Raw genomic sequence first — 21,102 nt, 5'->3', positions numbered from 1 at the left:
CTCATCGTTAACCCTACTTAGTAAGTTATTAATTTATCTACTTGGAATTCAATTTACTACCTACCTATTATTCATCTAGTTTTTAGATCTTTATAGTTTATCGTGTATACCAGGTGGTAACATGTTCGTGTTTGGGATACAGGTACACGATAAGTTTTCGTGTTCGTGTCTTATCGTGTACGGGTATACACGATATGCTAGCCCTACATACATGGTAGTAGTGTATGTGCATATGACATACATGTGCCAGCGTGTATGCTATTGCACGTATGTGTATAAGGTGTAAGAGTGTGCTCTGTAAGTAGGTGTTTGTGTAGCGCGCGCGTACGTGTGTTAGTGTATGTATATGCTTGAATATGTGTAAGTGTTAATGTATGTGTGTGCCTAAGTATGTGTATGCAGTAGTGTATGTGTGAGCATGTGCGTATGTGTTATACTGAACGTTGTGGGCGTAAAGCCAATCTAAGTTAAGCCCACTTCATCGTCAATGTGACATCACTTTTGCATGCGGAGGGGTGGCAAGGGGCGTTAGAACACGAGTTATGGTGGTATCCTCGACATTACTCCACAACGTTCAGTCATAGAGTATGTATTTGTATGAGTATAGCATATGCACGAGTGTGTGCGTTTTAGGTGTTGTATGTTAGTATGAATGCGTGTAAGTATTGGGGTTATATATAAATATTTTTGTATGTTTTATATAATTGTATTAGCTTGTTTGTTAAATTTATTTTGCTTTATATTTTATAATTAATAATATTATATATCTTTTTTCATTTTGTCGGAAGGTAATCGGAATATACAAAGACTTCTCACAAAATAGCGAGAATACATTGTTTGTTCAAAAAATTGAAAGCCGGGTTTGGAACCAGAGTAATTTCTGAACGAGTACATTAAGCTTACCACTCGCATTGTGTTATGGATTCCTTTCCTTTAATAATTCTTATAAAGTGATGCTAAGAAAACCCCAAAACCCAAAATAATAACCTGTTGGCGCTAAGTTTTCCGCCAACTTCAAACCCTTGGCGCCTTCCCTATCCCTAATTCCCACATATTCCTTGCCCTCGCAGAATCCATCAAGGTAATGCCCTAATTTTGTGTTCAGCAGATTTCTAAGTTTTTTGTGGATATTGAACAATTTAATTGATTATGCCATAGCAGTTTTATTTTATTACACAAAAAATATATTTGCTTCATCTATTCTTAAGACTAAATTGATGCGCAACTAGCTTTTACTTTAAAAACCATTGCTGTAATGAACTGTGCTATTTTACATTTAGGACAGAACTGCAGATGGTATACATTCTTTCATAGGTTGAATGGAGTGTATAAACAAAAAGCATTATCTCTAATGGTCTTATTTTTAATTTACAAAAGAGTTACTTGGAAATTATGTGATGACATAACAATATATTACCTTAGAACAACTCATAGTTTGGTCGGTATGTATATGTGTGTATTATTGTTAGGTTAGTATGTATATTAGTGTTCTTATTGTTAAGTTTTAACACTTGTGGAATTTTATTTTGGAGGTAAAGAAAAACGCCCTTGAATAGAGAATGGATGTACACAATGTGAACCAATACAGGCAGTTCTTTTAATCTGCGATTTTAACAAGTAGTCTCTTATTTCTTGGATTTTGCATACGAAAATGCAAAAAACAAAGAAAATGGGAAAATTAGGTACCCGTGTAGTAAATGGTACTTACACTTATATTATTTCCAATCATATGTTTTGTTAATATTTTATTATTTATCTAACTGTTGTATTTTAAATGCAGGCTGTATACATTATGGATGAGAATGGTGGTGGTCCTTGTACTTGTGGTGGAAAGGAAACTCCAGGAAAACGTGGTGGTAATGGTACTCGCGGTGGTAGCGGTACTCGCAGTATTCATATTCAAGAGTCTGTTTCTCATTGATACCCACGCCACCAAAGAGACTAAAAAGAGATTGCGCGATGGGGAAATCAATATTAATGACTTAGAGCTGTTAGAGTTCATCACAACACGATCAAAAGAATCATTTGTAAGTTATCATTTATATATGTGTATATATATATATAATTATTGTATTAACTATTATTATTACATAGTGACTTGCTTTGCATTTATTAAAATGCAGACATTGTTCCACGAAGAACTTGAGAAGGAATATGGGCCGGACAACGATCAGAATCATGATCGGGATGAGCTTGCTGTGTGGGAGCGTTTGCATACAAAAGTTTGGCCGGATGTTTGGGATAGGATCTTCTGATCCGCGTTTTGTGGTGACTGGGTCACAGTTATCATTTTGCAGGTCTATTACACATGGTGATGCTCGACAGTCACAGGAGGTATTGTTAGTATTAACATTATTAATATTGTTAAGTCACATATATTTCAGTTTAGGTATTTAGGTTTGTCTTCACATTTTTTAGGCACGTGTAATTCTTTTTGTTTACATGTATGGTCAAGCGAACATGATCTCAATTTGTAACTGGTATAGTGTAGGTTTGACTTGCACCTATTTTAGGCATTTGGTACTTGTTTTCTAGTATAAGGTAAGACATTTTTGGTAAATTATAGTGTAAATTAGGGACACCATTGTGATCTGCTGTATAAAATGGGCTTGGGGCACCATGTCAGTTTGTTGTTTAAATTGAGGACACCATTGTCATTTGCTTTTTTTTTTTTCCCACAATACCAAATTTGCACAGATTATTGTGTTTTCATCTAATAGTATTTGAACTCAGTGTCTATTCCAAATTGTTTGATTATGCTAACATCTAATTAACATGATAATTTGATCATGTCTTAAAATGGCCTGTTAGCATTTTGATTAGCATTACTATTTATAAACTGATATATATTAACTAATTATATATGTTTTAACAAATTATAGGTCAAAGATCTTCAAGCCCAGTTAGAACAAGAAACGAAGGCTCGACAAAACATGGAAAACTGCTTAACACAAATGGCAAGAGACGCGGAAATAAAGCGGGCCAAACGTGAAAGGCTACAAAGACAAATGGAAACAGATTTGGAAAAAGAGCGGGCTGAACGCGAAAAAGAGCGGTCAGAGCGTGAAATAGAGTGGGCTGAACGCAAAAAACTACAAAAACAGTTTGAAGAAATTATGAAAAAAATTTGCCGACAATTAGTTTGTCAACTATTTGGCATTTTGCAATAAAACATATGTTAGTTTATTTGGTATTTTGACATGGTAAAACACTAAAACGGGTAGTATTTTGTTTGGTCATTGTAAAAGATTCGCTTATTTTAAATTATGTTTTTGTTTTTCTAGAATTTTAGTTTTTTATATTAAATTTTTTAAAGAAATAATCAGGTTTTTTGGTTAATTTTTAATCTTTGATTGTCAGCATTGTCAGAATAAAAAAACTTAAAATTAACTTTGGTCGGAAGTTCACCGGTAAATATAAAACAAAAAAATACTAAAAAAAATAATGTTTTGTTGGAAATTCGTCGCTACGATTAAGATTGTTTAATATTTATATAAAATGATTTGTCGGAAGTTTATCGGAAATAAAATAAAACTAATTATTATTACTACATAATTTTTATGATTAATAAATCTAAAAAGATATTAATTAAATTATATTTTGTGATTAGTTTCTTGCTAAATTGTCGGAATATTATAAAAAACATCTCCTCGGTAATTTGTCGCATAGTTAGCGACAATAGATGATTGTCAGTATTTTGTGGGAAGATTTGTGAGAAATTAGTCGGAAAAATATTTCCTAGGAGCATTTTTCCGACATATGCCTTTCCTCGGTATTTTGTCGCTAATCAACGTTTCAGACAATTTACATACGATTTTCTTGGTCGGAAAAGGTCCAGTTTTTTAGTAGTGAAAAAAACTCCTAAAACATTCCAAAAATTAATTAAAAAAATCATAACTCAAAATATAAATAAAAAAACAAAAAAGTTAAAAAAACAAAAATGTTTCCCTCGTAATTCTCGTTTAAAAAAAAACGCTGAAAAGACACAATGCAGAGACAAAAGACACAATGACGAAAATGAATAAAAGACACAATTATAACTAAAAAAAGACACAATAAATTATAAAATATAACACAACGCCGAACAAAATATAACACAATTTTGAGTAATTTAACACAATATCAAGAAAAAAAGACATAATGTCTAGGAAAAAATACACAATCAATTATGAAAATAAACACAAAACACAATGAGAAACAAAAAGGCACAATGATCTTTTCTTTTCAGCATTGTTTGTTTTTTTAAAACGAGGAAGACGGTGGAAACATTTTTGTATTTTTACTTTTTTTGTTTTTTATTAAATTTTGAGTTATGATTTTTTATTTATTTATTTTTTTAATGGGTTTTTTTATATGGCTATAAATCCTTCTCATCCTTCTCATTTTGTCTCCATTTGTAGAATAACTTGACTCTTAGAGTTTAATCTATTTACTAATTTAAAGTATAAGTGGCGTGCTATTTACTTATTTGTTTCGTTTTTTGATCGGGCTTCATATTCGGATTTGGTTAATAGGATTTTTGTGTTTGAAATCCGATTGGCGGCCCGAATAACATTTGGATTAATCATGTTTTGTTTAATTGGTTTATCAAAATCTTGTGAAACTCATTAATATCGGAACAGGTAGCCCAATACCTGAATAAGCCACATCGGATCCTGTATTGCCCGGCCCAATCTACCCATATGTGATTTCGGTCGGTCGAATCTACCTATATTAATAAAGCAAAACTATTCTTTCACATGTCAATCAACTAAAATAGCTAACTTGGATGACAACTAATACTATTACCATTTATAGAATTATGAACAAAGTTACAAATGTAACTTTAAATGTTATATTAAATAAGATTTTTAGATATTTATGAATTATAAATTTTATATATCATTATTTATATCTTATGAATCCATAAGTTATGTTATTACATATATTATTAAATTTAACTTTTTTATTTTAATATTTTTAACCACCCTTGTTTTACACGAGCTATATCCTAGTTATTAATGTTTCAATAATAAGAAGCATAATACAAATAATCAAATTGCAACCAGAATAATCATAACAAACAAATAACCAATGTTCAAGAGTTCATCTACCATCAAAAACAATTCTAGTTTTTCGCTAACTTGATGATATCATTAGCAAGTTTCTCAATATCCAAATAGGACGATCCATCGGAACTAGTCGCTATTTCCGCCATTTTCTTCCACTCCAAAGCTTTTTTCCTCATTCTTTCGCCCTCTAATCCCTCCATCAACGCCCTCACAAGCTTCTCTACTTCATCCCTTTTCGTGTTCTTCCCGATCTTCATGCCAACCTCCCATTCCTTGCACATTTGTCTACAGTTAGTCAATTGGTCGCTTTTAAATGGCCAACATATCATTGGCACGCCTGCCGACAAGCTCTCAATGATCGAACCCCAACCACCATGAGTCAAAAACCCACCAACCGCCTGGTGATTCAACACCTCTTCCTGTGAACACCAGCTTCCTACAAACCCTTTCTCCTTCATTGCCTCCTTGAGTTCTTGGGGCAAAACCTCAACCTTCCCATCAAGTAAATCGGCGCGTATAATCCAAAGAAAATAATTTTTACTGTTAACAAGTCCCCACCCTAATTCTATCAAATCTTGTACAGACATCACTGCTAAACTTCCAAAGTTTACATACACGACCGAACTTGGTTCCTTGGAGTTTAGCCACCGGACACACTCGGGTTCTTCCTTCCATAAGCTATAGCAAATTTTTGATTCTTTTTCTGAAATTGGGTTCAAAAGCAACTGAAGAGGCCCAATGGTGTAGACATTAGAAAATTTGGTTTTAATATCACTTAGGAGACTGGCCTCTAGTGCTTCGAAAGTATGGAAGATGGTATGTGAGACCATATCAGAAGCTTGAGCTATTTCCAGAAAGCAGTTTAAAAGATAATCGTGTTTTGTATCTAGCATCAACTCATTAGGTAGATCCTTCAAACGAATTTCTTCCATTCCAGGAATCCAATCTATTTCCTTGTCAAGATATCCATTAGTCAAGTAAATTTCATCTGCAAAAGAAAAAAAAATTGCAAATTTGATTAGTTAAAGAGAAATTTGTTGACTAGATCGAAGGCCACAAGTAATGATACCAAAACTTGAGGAACTAGAAATAGGTGGTTGAGTTTGAATAATAACAGGTTGGTTAATTATCATAATCTAGTTATTCGAAAAATAGTTGTAGTCTAATGTGTTTGGGTTAATCTTTATATACTAAGGTTTGGTAAGGGTTGCAATCAACTTTTTGACGTGGTTTTCTTTGTTAATAAAGTTTTGGAGTAATCAAAATTAACGTGTTCTTAAACCACCGATTCTTGGACTTGAAAAATTAGTAAACATAACAATTTCACCAATCAAGGGCGTCACCTATTACAATGGACAAAATAGAGCCATATTATCTATATAGCCATATAGGATAAGAATGTTAGACTAATCTTAAGTAATTACTCGGGGTTTAATGTTAACTTACAAAACCTAAGGTTAGGGTTTTTAAGTTAGTTTTATCCTAGTTTAGTATAAGAAGAAAAGCTAACTAATATGCAACTGTAACACCATTAGGATTAGGATAGCATATAAAGCATGAGTAGAATATATCTAGGGTGACACCACAAAATAAAGGAGTGTCACCATGGCCAAATCCGATTATTTTCCATCAGTGATACTCTTTTTTCTAGTAGTGTGAGTAAGTTAACTAAATAACTAAACTGTAACTGAATTAACTGACAAAAAACCAAGCCAAGTTAACTGAAGTGAACCAAAAAGAGAATTAACACTTTCCAAATTATTCTAACTTGATTCATTCTATTTCGTATTCACTTCTTCATTTACCGGTGAACCAATATATGGTGCATTAAATTTATTAGTTTTTAACATTTATGCAGTAAAACACTGAAATCTTAAAATCATGTAAGAGTATAGTAGCGGTCATATATTTTCCCAAAAATGGAGGATACAAAGTCTTTGGCGTTCTTTTGGATAAAAAATAGGCCATCTTTTAAAATTTAACTTGGAAAGAGTGGTCTCATTTCTCCTTTTAATTCTCCTTGTTTGTTGGCGCTAGCGATTTGCTAGTTTTGCCTTTGTTTAATGAAAGTTGTCGTTCGGAAAAAAAATGTAAGGGTATAGTATGTCACAAAACGACATATCCTTCATGTCAATTATTCTTTTATGCCGATTTGATATTGTAATTTTGCCAAAATACTTCCAAATGCAAATATTGACACTCGTTTAAAGCAAATACTAGGCGAGTGATTAACCGAAACCGATCGTTTTTAAAAATCTCATAACCGAAAATCTCAGTGTTTGTTGGTAGGGGCTTAAACCCAAACCAAGCCGTCTATATATTTGTTACAAGGACGTTAATAACCACAATAACAATACTTATTAATATATATCTATCACATCATATAAAAGCTATTATATATTTATATAAATTGTAGGCTTGTTTAGGGCTAAGCCTTAAACTCGAATACAAATTAAGGTTGGGCTCAATCTCATTTACTAAATATATATTTAGGCTCAACTTGGGTTTGATTCGAGTTTTAGCGAACCAATATCAAACAACTAGAAGTTTAGTTTGTTTACGCATCTAAGCTAACAACATACATGTATATTTCTCTCAGTGTCTGCCATTTCCCCAATTAGGTGCTTTTAGTTGGTTTGTCCTTCCACAAGGATGGTTAAGAATGAAATCCATTGGATGTATGACAATTAACAAAATTCCATAAACAAATTTATTTATGTAATGATATAAATATTAAAGAAGGGAGAAAATATAAGTAAATTATTATTGACAGTTAGAGCAAGAGGCTCCGTCATGCCCCTGGTTCAAGGGATTTCGATTGGTCGATGTCATGGTCACATGACAAAAACTTTACCATTGGCTAAGGTTCTTCTCTTATAACCTAAAATCCATATGGTAAGTGAGTCCTGACCTTTAAGTGGGATGATTTGTTTCTCCATAAGAACTTTGGCCTGATAAAACCCCATGAATCCGCATGCAGCCATGGTCCAGCAAAGCATGATCGGAATGTTAAGTTTCTCAGCAGCATTAATTGTATTCATGCAAGTCATGAAACCATCACAAATAATACAAGTAACCGGATATTCGATCCCGAGTATAATATCAAGAAAAGAATCATAGAAATGGGTTCGAAGGAAATTCCATACTTCATAGGTTTGAGTGTGTTTTGAAGGATGCCCATCAGGAACGGTTTTGAACCAAAAACCAACAGCATTATCGAGCCAGAGAGTCCCACCGGACTCTACGAGCAGCTTATGGTTGGTTTGGGTGTTGATGAAGGTTATATAGAGGCCCTTTTGGTGCAGGAGCCTGGCTAGTTTGAGCATACACTTGATATGGCTTTGTGCGGGATATGGTACGATCACCACATGAGGCACTGGATCCATTAATTAAGTGGTTTGTGTGTTTTAGGGTGAATGAAGTGTGACAAATATTGTCATATATATATATGCCAAATTTCTGTTTTTGTATTATTTAATTAATAGCATGGTCATAAAAAAATTGACCCATGTTGATATTTGCTTAATTCTAAAAGCACGTGTTTGATATCATATGGCATGTAGGTAATAGAAAATAATCAAAGCTCTTTAATACTGCATGTCTGCATGGAATTAGTTGGGAGATTCGAGACAATTGCAACTATATAAACCTTTTGATGAAAAATTTTTGTTTTGCTAATTAAATGGAAATTTATTATTTAATAACTTTGAATACACACATAATTATATATAATTGTGGTTAATACAATTATTATGTATCGGGCTTGTGTTCTACTATGTGAAAGCTTCGCAAAGATTCAAGCCGTGTTCAAAACGTTGCTCAAAATTGTGTTACAGCAATTTTGGTTTCTTGTTCTGAAATTTGGTTAAAAAATAATTGAAGAGGTCAAATGGTGTAGACTATTCGCAGATAATATATTGTATTTATATATTTAATCTAGAAGTTGCTATGTTTAAATGGTTAGTTGTAGAAAGGAGTAAATCTCTCCTTTATATTATATATATTATCTACTAATATAGACATTAGGAAATATGGATTTAATCTCGCTTACGAGACTGGCCTCTAGTGCCTCGAAAGCATGGATATGTGAGACCTGATCGGCCGCTAGAGCAGTTCCGAGGAGGAAGAGAAACGCAGGATCGTTGTGTTTTGTGACTCAAGTGTACTCAGGCAGATCGTTCAAATGGACTCCCTTCATTCCAGGAATCCAATCTATGTCCATGTCAAGATATTCATTGATAAAATAAATTTTATGCACATTTAAATTTTATAGATCATACATTCATGTGGTTGATTTAGACTTTGTAAACGAATATGAACGAGGTGTGTTCGTTTAAGTACATTAGCTGAACAAACGATTGAACACGAACAATTAACGAAAGGGGTTTTCTTGTTGGGGTTCTTTAAAAAAGTGAGTGTGTTCGTGTTCATTTGTACGTGTTCCTTTGTTATGAGTATAAATGAGCAGTTCACGAACATAAATGAACACAAACGAACGAATGTAACTAAACATAGATGAACTACATAACCCAGCAAACACCAATTAAAAGATAACATGAACACCAAAAATATAATTGGTGACATAATAACTTTACAAAACTAGATTAAACTGAAACATTCCTTAAAGTTTAAAAATGAATATATTGGTCGGGTAAATGGACGAATTTAAACAAGCGTAAACTTACAAACATAAATGACCATAAATGAACAAACATGAGAATAAATAATAAAATAAACGCGCGTAAACGAACGTTCATGAACATATATAAGAAACTAAGAATGAACAGAATTTGATTTTATGATCATTCATTAAACACAAGGAGCAAAGAATTTTGTTCATGTTCGTTCGTTTATTAAATAAGAGCATAAACGAACTTTCCACCAAAAGGTTCACGAACAATACAGTGAGCATTCTGTTGATTTATATGCCTAAGATAGTTGTTGGACACCTAACCTTTAAGTAGGATTATTTGTTTTTGTCACCCCTAGCTCGGGGCCTGGACGTATGACCAATAGTTGGTCACAGTTTTTGTAAATATATCAAAGTTGCGTTCAAGAGCTTATGAACCGGTGTTCATAAAATGAGAGAACCATGGATACAAGATTAGAACAATAGATTCTTGGTTGAAACAAGGGTATTGGTGGAAACTGGTTCAGTGTCCAATGGAAGAAATATGAAAAGAACGGTATTATTATATCAAATAATAATTAACATGTTGTACGACGTAAAGCTTAGAAAATTGTTTTTGGGACTTAGTTGTGTGATTAAATGGATAAACGGGTAGGAAGACATTTAATGCTAAGGATCCCAATAAATGGTAGGTGGGGAGTGCAAACTTAGGGCAAGGGAGAACAGTGCATCTGTGCATGTTGCGAGCAACATGGGGCCCAACTGCGAGCAGCCTAGCCCTGATCTGCGACCCCAATTGTGGTTCCCAGGTGCGAGCAACAAGGCCCAACACTGCGAGCATGTGTGAGTCTAGAGGTGTACAAAACCGGTTTTTTTTACAAATCGAACCGGTTTGATTTTTAGATGTTTGAAACCGGTTTGACCCAAACCGGTTTCGGTTAGGTTTAAACCGATTTAAGAAAAAAAAACGGTTTTAAAACCGGTTTGATTGTAAAATACCCAAACCGTTATACGAACCGTGGCTTTGGTTCGGTTTAGGAACCGGTTTTTGAAACGAACCAGTTAACCGGTTCCGGACCACCTCTATGCGAGCTATGCAAGGCCAGCTGTGTGTATTCGCTGTTTGGGCCTGGATTAGTGGAGTTAAAAACCCAATTTAGTGTTGATACCCGATCCAAGATAAATTAACAACAAATAACTCCGTTAAGTCACGTTAAGTAAACTTCATTAAGTCTATGGAGTTAAAACAAAATAATTAATCTTGATTAATTCCGTTAATAAAATTTAGTTCATCATCTTGTTACCTTACTAAATAAAGTTAGAAACTAAACTAGATCTTAATTAACATGATCGGTTAATTTTATTAGTAAACTTCATTAAGAATTGGTTTTGCTATTCAAAAGGGGGTTGTGTCGCAGCTTGTTGCCCGTTTGCCTGCCACTTTATTGTAATCGTTTTGATTTTAATGAGTAATTACATGAACGGTTATTGTAAAAAAACTAACTTAGTTAACCCCGTTAACTTGGTTAAGCTAAGGTAACCAACCATGCTAGATAAGATGATTTTGGTAGATTGGTTAACTAATATCTATCTATCTATTCTAATAAAGTAAAATAATTGTGGAACCATGTTACTTGCAGATTAATTTTTAGCTAAAATTTCCCGCTCAAACTTTTCTTTTATTTTTAATGAAAACACATTTATGCCAGTGAAATCAAAACATATCAATCATTTTTTTTAATCAAATAACTACTTATTAAATTATATGGATTAGAAATATGCAAATATCTATGCCAATATAGTCAAAATATTTATATCTTTAATGAAATAAGATCTATATTTTTTTTATTAAATCAATTTAAATACACTTTTAAGTGTAAGAGATGAATGTTGTAAAAATTCAATAAATGATATTTATAAGTTTAAGATGATAAACACAAATATAAATTATGAATGAATACCAAATTTATTCCACATATTCATTCATCCATGGATCCATGGGGTTATCATCAATCTCTTTTGAAACTGTAATACAAAAAATGTTTTATTCATGTTAATTTTATTAATAGGGGTGTTCTTCGGGTTTGTTTTTCGGGTTTCGCGTTTTTCGGGTCTGGTTCTTCAGGTTTCAAAGTTTTAAATCTTGGCCCGAAAGTCAGCCTAAATCTCTCATATGTAATTTGAGTTTGGGTTTTTTGGGTTGGGTTAATCGGGTTTTGAGTATCCTAGAAAACAAAAATTATTTTAAACACTACGATGCTAAAATTGAAAACACATATTCTTCTTTGTTCGTAACGTAAATGACCAAATAATAAAGCAATATAACTTGATAAAAAAAATTCAAAAGAAGAGTAAATCAAACTCCAACCATAATCGTCTTTAGTCAATTGTGTTTTGGTTGTTCAAATTACGTTTACCATTAGTCATAAATGTAAATTATAAATTAATTATAAGCATCCGATATATAATAGGTTGAATAACAACAGTCGATTAAGGCCAGATTTTGATAACTTTAGTTGGCATAAAACTTAACGTTTATCCGGGTTTTTCGGGTTGACCGAAAACCCATAAATCAGACCCAAGAACCAACCTGAATTACTTCGGTTCGGGTTAATCTTTTCTCGGGTTCGGGTTTCGGGTAAAACTGAGAACCCTAATTTTATATATGTAATTTCGTATAGAAAGAAAACGAACCACTTCTATTCTCGGAGCCCACGGAGCGGTATATGAAGAATGGCTTTTTGGTCCCTTTCGTCCAGTGGTTAGGACATCGTCTTTTCATGTCGAAGACACGGGTTCGATTCCCGTAAGGGATAGGTACTCATTCCCGGCCGCTTTCAGTTAGTGTTCATTGCTGAGTGATCGCTCGCTATCTGGCTGGAAAAGGTGGTCCGGAAGCTTCCTCTCTCCCAGCAAGCAAGATGAGATCACCACTTCTCTCGGACTTCCTTTACTTCGTAACCTTAGCTTTAGATGTTTTTTATGTCATTTACAATGAAACATTTTATCATCTTTTATTAGAATTTATTATTTCATTAAAGAAATATTACAACTTATAAAATCACCAGATGCATCTTTTTTATTTTCGTGATTATGAAAAAATTGTGTAAGAATACACCACATATTCGTATGAATTGACCATTAAAAAATATAATTTCAACTTATAAAATCATTTAATTTGATAAATATAGGTTTAAAAAAACAATCAGTCATCATATTTTAATTGTATTTCTTTTAAGTATTCCGTGCATTACACGGGTTCTAAAGCTAGTTTGTATAATATAGCAGTTAGCTACGCTCGGTTAAGAAAGTGAATTACTATTAATTTGAAATGCCAAAGGATCCAGATGAGTTCTAGCCCCCTCTTATCTTTAAACGTTTTTGGGGTTTATGCATACTCGTATGTGAAATAAGTTATACACAACTTTAACTAATATTGTATATCTTGTAAGAATGTGTTTATATATTATTTGTTTAATATATATTCGTATAATGGTTGAGAGAACAAAAAGATTTAGGGAGAAAGCCCTACTAATACTTGTGTAAAATGGTTATATGAAGGTAAATGTGTATGATTGTTTTGTATAGAAGTATGAGTGCGTATTCGCGTAGAGCCTTTGGTCCTCATGCATGTACAACAAGTTAGGATGACAAATCCCTCTAACTTCAAATGGCTCGGTCATGAGCAAGGATAGATGGCTAGCTCGGTCATGAGTAGACATAGATGGCTCTGTTATGAGCAAGCATGTATGAATCTAGTTATGGATTGATTAATAGACCAACATAGAATAAGTAAAGAATAAACGAGTAATGATAGGTTATGTATGAGTGGTTGAAAGATGTGATTTTATTATGAATCATATTTTATGAAAAAGAATGATAAAGAAGAACCTATTGATTATGAAACTAGAAATCGTTCAGCATTTCAGCATGTAGCTAACTTTAAGTATGCATGCAGGCACTATAGATAACTTGACGAGCTTGGAGTGCACACCAGGCTATCCATATTAAAGATTAGAATACATAAAGAAATTTAATATAAAATGTTTGTTTCCGCTACAAATTCTATGTGCTTCCGCTGTAATAAATTGAATTCATTCATGTGTAATTCCAACGTTCAGTAAGGTGCTCGGGTCGGGGCCTTACACTTGTCAAATACAGCTTACTAAAAGAGCTAAGAGGGAATCTCGATCCATAGAAAAATTTGATTTGTTGAACCTTGGTTAAGGAAACTAACCGTGGACACCCGAAAATGAAACATGTTGATCCTCCAACTCTAGCTCCTTATGGACAACTATATAATTAAATGCGTCAACTTTAAGTGGATTAAAAACTGAAGACAAGAATCATGAACCATCAAGACATAGTTCATCCTTTATGGACTTATAAATGAATCAGAGCAAAGTTGTTATTCATTCTGCATGCATACACCAATGAAAAAGTTTTTGAAGATCTTCTCATCGTCCACCCTTCTTACATCACGCATATACAAGATGTTACGGGTGATGGAAGTTATGGATAACGGACAGTAGTTGTGTGTCTCGGTATGGTGAAAATCAGTGGCTCTATACTAGGGAACAACTATTAGACGAGTTATTGAATTGCACACAGTGCCTAGGAAACGGTTTTAACAAGTGCAATCCATGAAGTATATACTTCATTGTCGTTCTCAAATTGACTTGCACCACGGGAATATTAGATAGTTATGCATGGGACTGGTATCCTAATTTCGAACAGGTTTGGTGTCATACTAGATTTGAGCATTCTTGTAGCAATTGCTTTCCTGTTTGGAAGGGTTCCGAAAAGTTTCAACACCATTAGATGATTAAACTGCACACGTGTATGGTAACCATGATATGTGATGGTACAATTAAAAGAGAGTACCATATGCCTCGCATTTCGGCATATTGGATTTGTCATAGAGCCCATTTGCAGTTGGATGACAAACTATATATATGCAGCATCAATAACTGATAGGAACCGAACTATCAATAGAAACACTTAGATTTTATATTCAAATAAACCTGACAAATTCCATGGGTCGGTAGACCCCTTTGTTTCTGCCCTTGTATCTATCTTGGTATGCAGATCATTATACTAAATAACGAGCAAGAGAAATCTATCAATAGAAACATTTACATCTAAAAGTTCAAAAATGCGAACACCAAGTAATTTTACATACAATTTCATTATATGCATAATACATATATAAAAGTTTCATGGTGCATTAAACTAACTGTATTATATAGACAAGTGTTATATATACAACCCTGCATATATTCATATAAGCAAGCAGAGGTAAGGTAGGTAAACAGGAGTTGTGATAGCTAACCTTAAACCATTAACCGAGGCGATTTGATATCAAATTTCAAGAAACTCGCTCCCACACAAAGACCTCAATTTATTGAGCCATAATTCTTGGGGCTGCACCCCGGCTGCTTTCATCTGATAAAGAAACTTAATGGCTTCAATAACACACCCATTCTGTACATAACTAGTCAACATAGCATTCCAACAAGCATGATTTCTCATGTTCTCGTTCACATTAAAAACCCGTTTAGCATCATTAATCAACCCAAACTTCCCATACATGTTAACCAACCCACACTGCACATAACTCTTGGACTCTAACCCTAACTTAATCGCATTCGCATGAACCTGTTCCCCGCAGTTTCCGTCATCACTTATCTTCGCACACGCACGAAGAACACTAGAGAACGTAAAACTATTTTTCCTAATACCCTCTTTCCCCATTTGCTTAAAAACATCAATAACTTGACGAAAGTTTTCTTCTTTACAGTTATTATTAATCCTCGCCGTCCACACCACAACATTACGCCTTGACGAAATCCCATTAAACACCAAATCCCCATCTTTAAACGACCCCACCTTCCCGTAAAAACTTATCAACGAGCTACTCACAAACACGTCATCCGAATACCCTGACTTAATCAACCACCCATGGATCTGCTTCCCAAGTGCGAAATTCAACGTATTGGCACACGCCTTGAGAACGCAAACAAAAACCCACGAAACCGGGAAACTATTACAACTATAAATAATATACTGTAACTTAGGATTAATAAACAAGTTAACAACCTCCTCATAGTCACCAGTATCAGCATACCCAGCAATCATAATCGCCCACGAGTTGAAATCTCTTTTAGTCATTTCGTCGAACACTTGGCGGGCATTCGGAATACACCCACACGAAATAAGCATAATCAACACACGATTGAGCAAATCCAACCGAGGCTTGTTACGACGATTGTTGGTGAGATGGGTGTGTAGTAATATAGCTTCTTCGGCGTTGAGAAAGTGGGTGCATTCTTTAATAAGAGAGATGTATAATGCGTCTGGGACTGGGAAGCCCAGGCAGTCTAATAACCGGAGAATGTCGGAGGATGTGGTGGTGGTGATGGGTTTTGGTAGGGCGGTTTTGAGTGGGCGGAGGGTTTTCCGGTGGGGTAATTGGACGGTGGATGACTTCCGGTGAGGTTTGTGAAGGGGTAACTGAACGGTGGGTTTAATTTCTACAAGATTAGTTTGAAGGTTCATTGTTCTGTTCACTGGTTCGTGACGGAACAAGAGATTGTGTTATAGTTAATAATCAAATGACCGGAAACACGACACCAAAATAATCATATGTGACTCGTTTTAATAAAACAGCATGTTTTTCTGTTGACATGTTTAATTAAAAGGATGGCACGCAATGTTTCACATTTAACATATTTGTAACTTGCTTACTAGAACTAGTAACTACTAACTACCCATTGACTCGTCAACGAGTTTAGAGAAATGGATTTATCGGGCCGTGTTTGGGTTACATGATTTTAAATGTGTTGTTAGGTTGATGTTTTTAAAACAAGAATAGAAAAATGACTTGTGTTTAGGTTCAACAACTCAATCCACCAATGAAACAAGATGGACGCTCTTAATGGTATAGTCGATGGTCCGAGGTAATTTTGCAGTACATGTATTTTAAACAAGTTTGTGACTTTAATGTTTCAAAATGTGTTTTAATGTAACATTTCTCAAAAACATTGAGAAAATACTTGTTTTTTAATGATACTAAAGAGTATGATTTAAGATTATTAAAACTTTTTCACTAAATTCTATGTGATGAGATTAAAGAATATGAAATCAGATGAATATGATGAGTCAAGAGCGGCCGCTTGCTTTTCGATCATGAGAATTTATTAGATTTTTGTATATAAATATACGATTTTTCTTAGAAAACATATGATTAAAACCCTCTAGTTGTAGCCATAGAGAAAAGGGACTTCTGACGACCCCTAAAAAAAAGTCATGGTTCTGTCATTGTCTAAAGAACATGAACATGTGAACTAAAAATTTACGACCGGTTTTGTTGGGATTGGATATCACAGTAATAACATAATCAGTTTCAAAACGCAAATCCAAACACACCCTCAAGCGAATGGTGCATATTTCACAAGTTGCCAAAATAACACTAACAAAACAATTCCTATTTCCACTATTCCTGTAAACCAAAAACTATCTTTTCTATTAAGGCATTTTAGACATTTGATCAACAATCGGGTCGAATTCTATGAGATAATGGCCTAGCTACAAGACTATCAGCAACCCAACCTGCAAGTTCACCATCATGTTTAGCATGATTAAATTCTCTTTCTACATATTCTAAAGATATTTGCAACATTCCACCGAGCCCACAATCGTCACATATGCTTACAGACTTTAACCCGACGTTTTTCTCCAACCAATACAGGTAACTCACATGGAACATCGATTTGAGCATGTCTTGTGGTGAACATGTATTTTTCAATATCACCTGTGTTTAGTTTTTATAAATTTATTGTTAAAAGTGAAACAAAAAGTAAATAAAATGAGAGTGAAATTTGAATTTACTTACACAAAATTTGCCATTTTGCTCTGTTAAGATGTAGCCTTCATTTTTGTACAATTCAAGTAATGCATGTGCATCTGTTCTAGTTTTGACAATTTCTGAGAGCTTTGACCCAAGTTCAAGACGTTGACCGATGTTAGCAGCAGCTTCTTTAGCTTCAGGTGAGAGTAATTTATTCTCTACCTGGAGATAAAACAAAATAAAAAACAATCTAAGTTGTCTGAAACGGGCCGAATTGGGTTGGTTAACCCGCAAGCACTCAATTGTCCATTTTCTTTAGCTTTTTATTAATCATAAAAAACAATCTACATTGTCTGAAACGAGCCCAAGCCCGAGCTTTACTTATCGAGCTTGAGTAGCCTCGAAACTTGAGACTTAACGAGCCTAGTATGAATATAACTTTTATATAATTAAAAAGGCATATATTTACATAATAATGATTATTATATATACACATGTGATAAAAATAACTTAATAATACATGTTATGATATATATAAAGATTATAATTATGCATATATAAATGAAACAAACAAATAAAAGTATTAATAAATAAAAAATAAGCTGAGCTCGAGCTTGAAAAACTACGCAAGCCGAGCTCGTACTAGAATAGAGCTCAAAACAAACTAAGCTCGAGCACTCGTAAATTAAACGAGCCGAGCTCAGGCTTTGCTCGGCTCATTTACACCCCTTAATTGACAGTGTCTTGGAAGCAAGCTTCACTTTCTAAAGCTATGCATCCTATAAAATAGCACAATTTTATGTTTTAATTTTTGAAGCTATGTATCCTATACATAAAAATTACTTACTTTGCTTGCTGGTTTAAGACTGAGAAGTGGTAGAGCAGGGAAAAATGGTTCTTCATCATTGACCTCTTTAACCGAAGGAACAAGACCACTTAACAGATATTCGCCAAAAACCAAACCTGTTTACGCACCATGAAACACAAGTTCGGTTAACAGAATAACAAAAAGGTATGCTTTTCTTGAAACAACAAATATATAAAATATAATTACTTGCGCGATAAGGATTCAAAGTCCTTAATTGAATGGACTGATAAGATTTGACATTGCAGAACATGTGGATCCAAGTGATTACACCAAATGAAGCAAGAGCCAAAGGTGTAGAAGCTTGTATGTAATTAGCTAACGCGATCCCAACCATTATTCCAATTGACTTGCTCACCATTCCCTGAGCTTCACCTTTTGCTATTACCTGCCATTTTAAATCTTTTTATCAAGAATCACACAAAACGACCATACCCATATGAAAATACAATTAAATTATTTTCCTTTTTTACATTTTTATTCGTTAATAATATCTAGAAACAACTGTAAGCAGTAGTAATTACCTCAGCAAAGTTCCTTTGAGCAGCAAAACCAGCAAAAAAACAGCTTCTGGTTGCAGCCTGTAAATTGATGATTTATCAGCATGGTTATATAAGTTTTTGTTATGAAATCGACCTCTTTTCAACTGAAACTTTATATGCATTAATAAAGTACCTGGATAAGTGAGGCTGCAGATCGGCCTGCACCAGCAGCAGCACCAATCGGGACGAAAAGATGGGGAAAAGCAGGAGTCAAGATTTCCATACCAAAAGCAGCGTTTTCCAAAAAGTCAGCAAATAATCGCCATCCTTTTGGATTCACATCAAAATGCCGACCAAATTTCGACAAAAAGATTTTGCTTAAATATCCAATTCCATCTTTGAGTACCCAATTTACAGCTGCAGCAGTTGGAATTGCCCCTTTTCCCAACCCTACCGCATATAGCAAAGACTACGAACAAAGCACAAACTAGTCAAACCAACAAATAACTACAAATTCCAGTTATATTGTGAGCAATCACTTAAGAGTAAAACATTTGCATTTAGAAATTTGACAATAATATACACCAGATACAAAGTCACTCTAACAGAACGTGCTAACAAAATCAGACACGCATAGCACCATAATCCTACAAATGAAACTATGTGAACTACAATGCTTAAACCATTTGATCTTAAATTCTTTCATGAATTCAAACCCGATAAACTACAACTGATAGGGTCGTGATGTAAGTGTGCCACTAGAATCCTATAAAATATGATCCCTTAACATTCAAAGGGGCTTGCTATACAAAAACACCACCCCGATAGTACATACTATATACTACCGTGTCTATCACATCAAACGGGTCATATGATAGGGCAAGAAATGGTCATATCTTTGTTAGTCAAAAAACATCATATGGGCCATATGATTTGCACCTCATATGACCCATATGGCCAATTTCTCCCTGTAAGTGTTCACATCGGTTTTGTCAGTCAAAAACATCATGCGGGTCATATGATTTTCCCCTAATACGACCCATATGACCTTCATTACCACTTTCTCCATGACATAAGGTTGGTCCGTATGACCAGTATGACATATCAATGGTGTCTGGATAGTGTAAGCGGTGTTTGTTTCGCTCTTCCCTATTCAAACACTACTCCTACCTGATTCTCAAACTTTTAAGGCCAAAATAACAAGATTTACATAAATATTTAAAAAAAAACACTTACTTGAGTGGCAAGAACACTGCTAACTTGAGCAGCAATACCCTGAACCCCTCTCCAAAGAGAATACTCCATATAATCACTCGTAACACTCTCCGGATACCCTTCCGGTAGCATCAACCGCATAAACAACTCCCTACATTGCACCCACATACTCGGAACCACATTCCCAAACGACACCGTCGAAGTCGAAGTCTTCTTCGACGACAACAGCCACCAAGCCCAATTTACATGTGGAACCACAAACATATCTGCCAACTCATCAGCTATCAGTTTCGTTCGTTTACCCCCTTTCACTTCCCACACAACCACTTCCTCATTGGAATCAGTATCAGTTTCGGTTTCGGTATATATTGCGTGAGCTTGTGAAGCGAATTGGATGATTAATGCCAGAATTAAAAAATATAAAACACGTTTAGGGTTTGAATTATTATTATTATTGTCATTGTTACTGTCGTCGTTGTTGTCAAACCATCGGTCCCACCAATTGTTTGAACCACCACCGCCGTCACCGTTGCCACCGCCGGTGTTATCGACGGAAGTTTTGACTACGAGAGGGAGTAATTTGAGTTGGGGTTTATGTGAGGTGTGGAAATGGGAAGTGGAAGGTAAGGGTTTCCATAGGTGATGATGGTAGGGTGAGAGTCTGGTGGTAGTGGTGGGACGGAGTGAGAGGAGGAGCATCGGTGACGGTGACGGTGACGGTGAAGGTGGCGGCGAGAGTGGTGGGTCAAAATGACACTCCTGAGATGGGTACTTAAACAAGTATGTTTTGGCTTGGATGCTAGTAGGCTTTAGGCAGCGTCTAAAAACTAAAAACCGAACGGAGATGAACACGAACGCTTGACCGGACAATTGCTTGTGTTTATGTGGGTTCGTTTAGAAAATGAATATGTCTGTGTTTGTTCATTAAAATCTAATGGACATTTCACGAAAATAAACGAAATAAATGAATGTGATAGAAATGAGCACAAGTTGCGTGTTTATGTTCGTTC

General features: G+C 34.6%; 3 protein-coding genes and 1 non-coding gene across 4 annotated transcripts; 1 reads left to right on the top strand and 3 right to left on the bottom strand.

The window, feature by feature from the left end:
- Window positions 1–5,107: 5,107 nt before the first annotated feature.
- Window positions 5,108–8,461, bottom strand: LOC143543258 (UDP-glycosyltransferase 85C1-like). The gene is made up of 2 exons (XM_077035619.1): window positions 7,963–8,461; window positions 5,108–6,039 (listed from the first exon to the last, which is right to left on the bottom strand). The coding sequence occupies exons 1-2, from the start codon at window positions 8,435–8,437 to the stop codon at window positions 5,108–5,110; spliced, it is 1,407 nt and encodes a 468-aa protein (XP_076891734.1). The 5' UTR covers window positions 8,438–8,461.
- A 3,964-nt stretch (window positions 8,462–12,425) lies between these two features.
- On the top strand, window positions 12,426–12,497 carry TRNAE-UUC (transfer RNA glutamic acid (anticodon UUC)). The gene has a single exon. It is a non-coding gene; the product is annotated as a tRNA-Glu (tRNA).
- A 2,477-nt stretch (window positions 12,498–14,974) lies between these two features.
- Window positions 14,975–16,239, bottom strand: LOC143543235 (pentatricopeptide repeat-containing protein At1g31790-like). Its single transcript, XM_077035602.1, has one exon. It carries the CDS (start codon window positions 16,237–16,239, stop codon window positions 15,043–15,045), a length of 1,197 nt encoding a protein of 398 aa, XP_076891717.1. The 3' UTR covers window positions 14,975–15,042.
- An 809-nt stretch (window positions 16,240–17,048) lies between these two features.
- On the bottom strand, window positions 17,049–20,824 carry LOC143543256 (protein root UVB sensitive 1, chloroplastic-like). Its single transcript, XM_077035618.1, has 7 exons — window positions 20,114–20,824; window positions 19,071–19,346; window positions 18,920–18,976; window positions 18,585–18,783; window positions 18,378–18,493; window positions 17,576–17,752; window positions 17,049–17,494 (listed from the first exon to the last, which is right to left on the bottom strand). The coding sequence occupies exons 1-7, from the start codon at window positions 20,789–20,791 to the stop codon at window positions 17,231–17,233; spliced, it is 1,767 nt and encodes a 588-aa protein (XP_076891733.1). The 5' UTR covers window positions 20,792–20,824; the 3' UTR covers window positions 17,049–17,230.
- Window positions 20,825–21,102: the final 278 nt, after the last annotated feature.

Source organism: Bidens hawaiensis, unplaced genomic scaffold (genome assembly GCF_021521415.1).
Source record: "Bidens hawaiensis isolate Kalapana, Puna unplaced genomic scaffold, B.hawaiensis_p1.1 tig00013115_1, whole genome shotgun sequence".
NCBI lineage: Eukaryota > Viridiplantae > Streptophyta > Magnoliopsida > Asterales > Asteraceae > Bidens > Bidens hawaiensis.
Note: the sequence above shows the minus strand (reverse complement) of the source record. Positions and strands in the feature narration are given on the sequence as shown.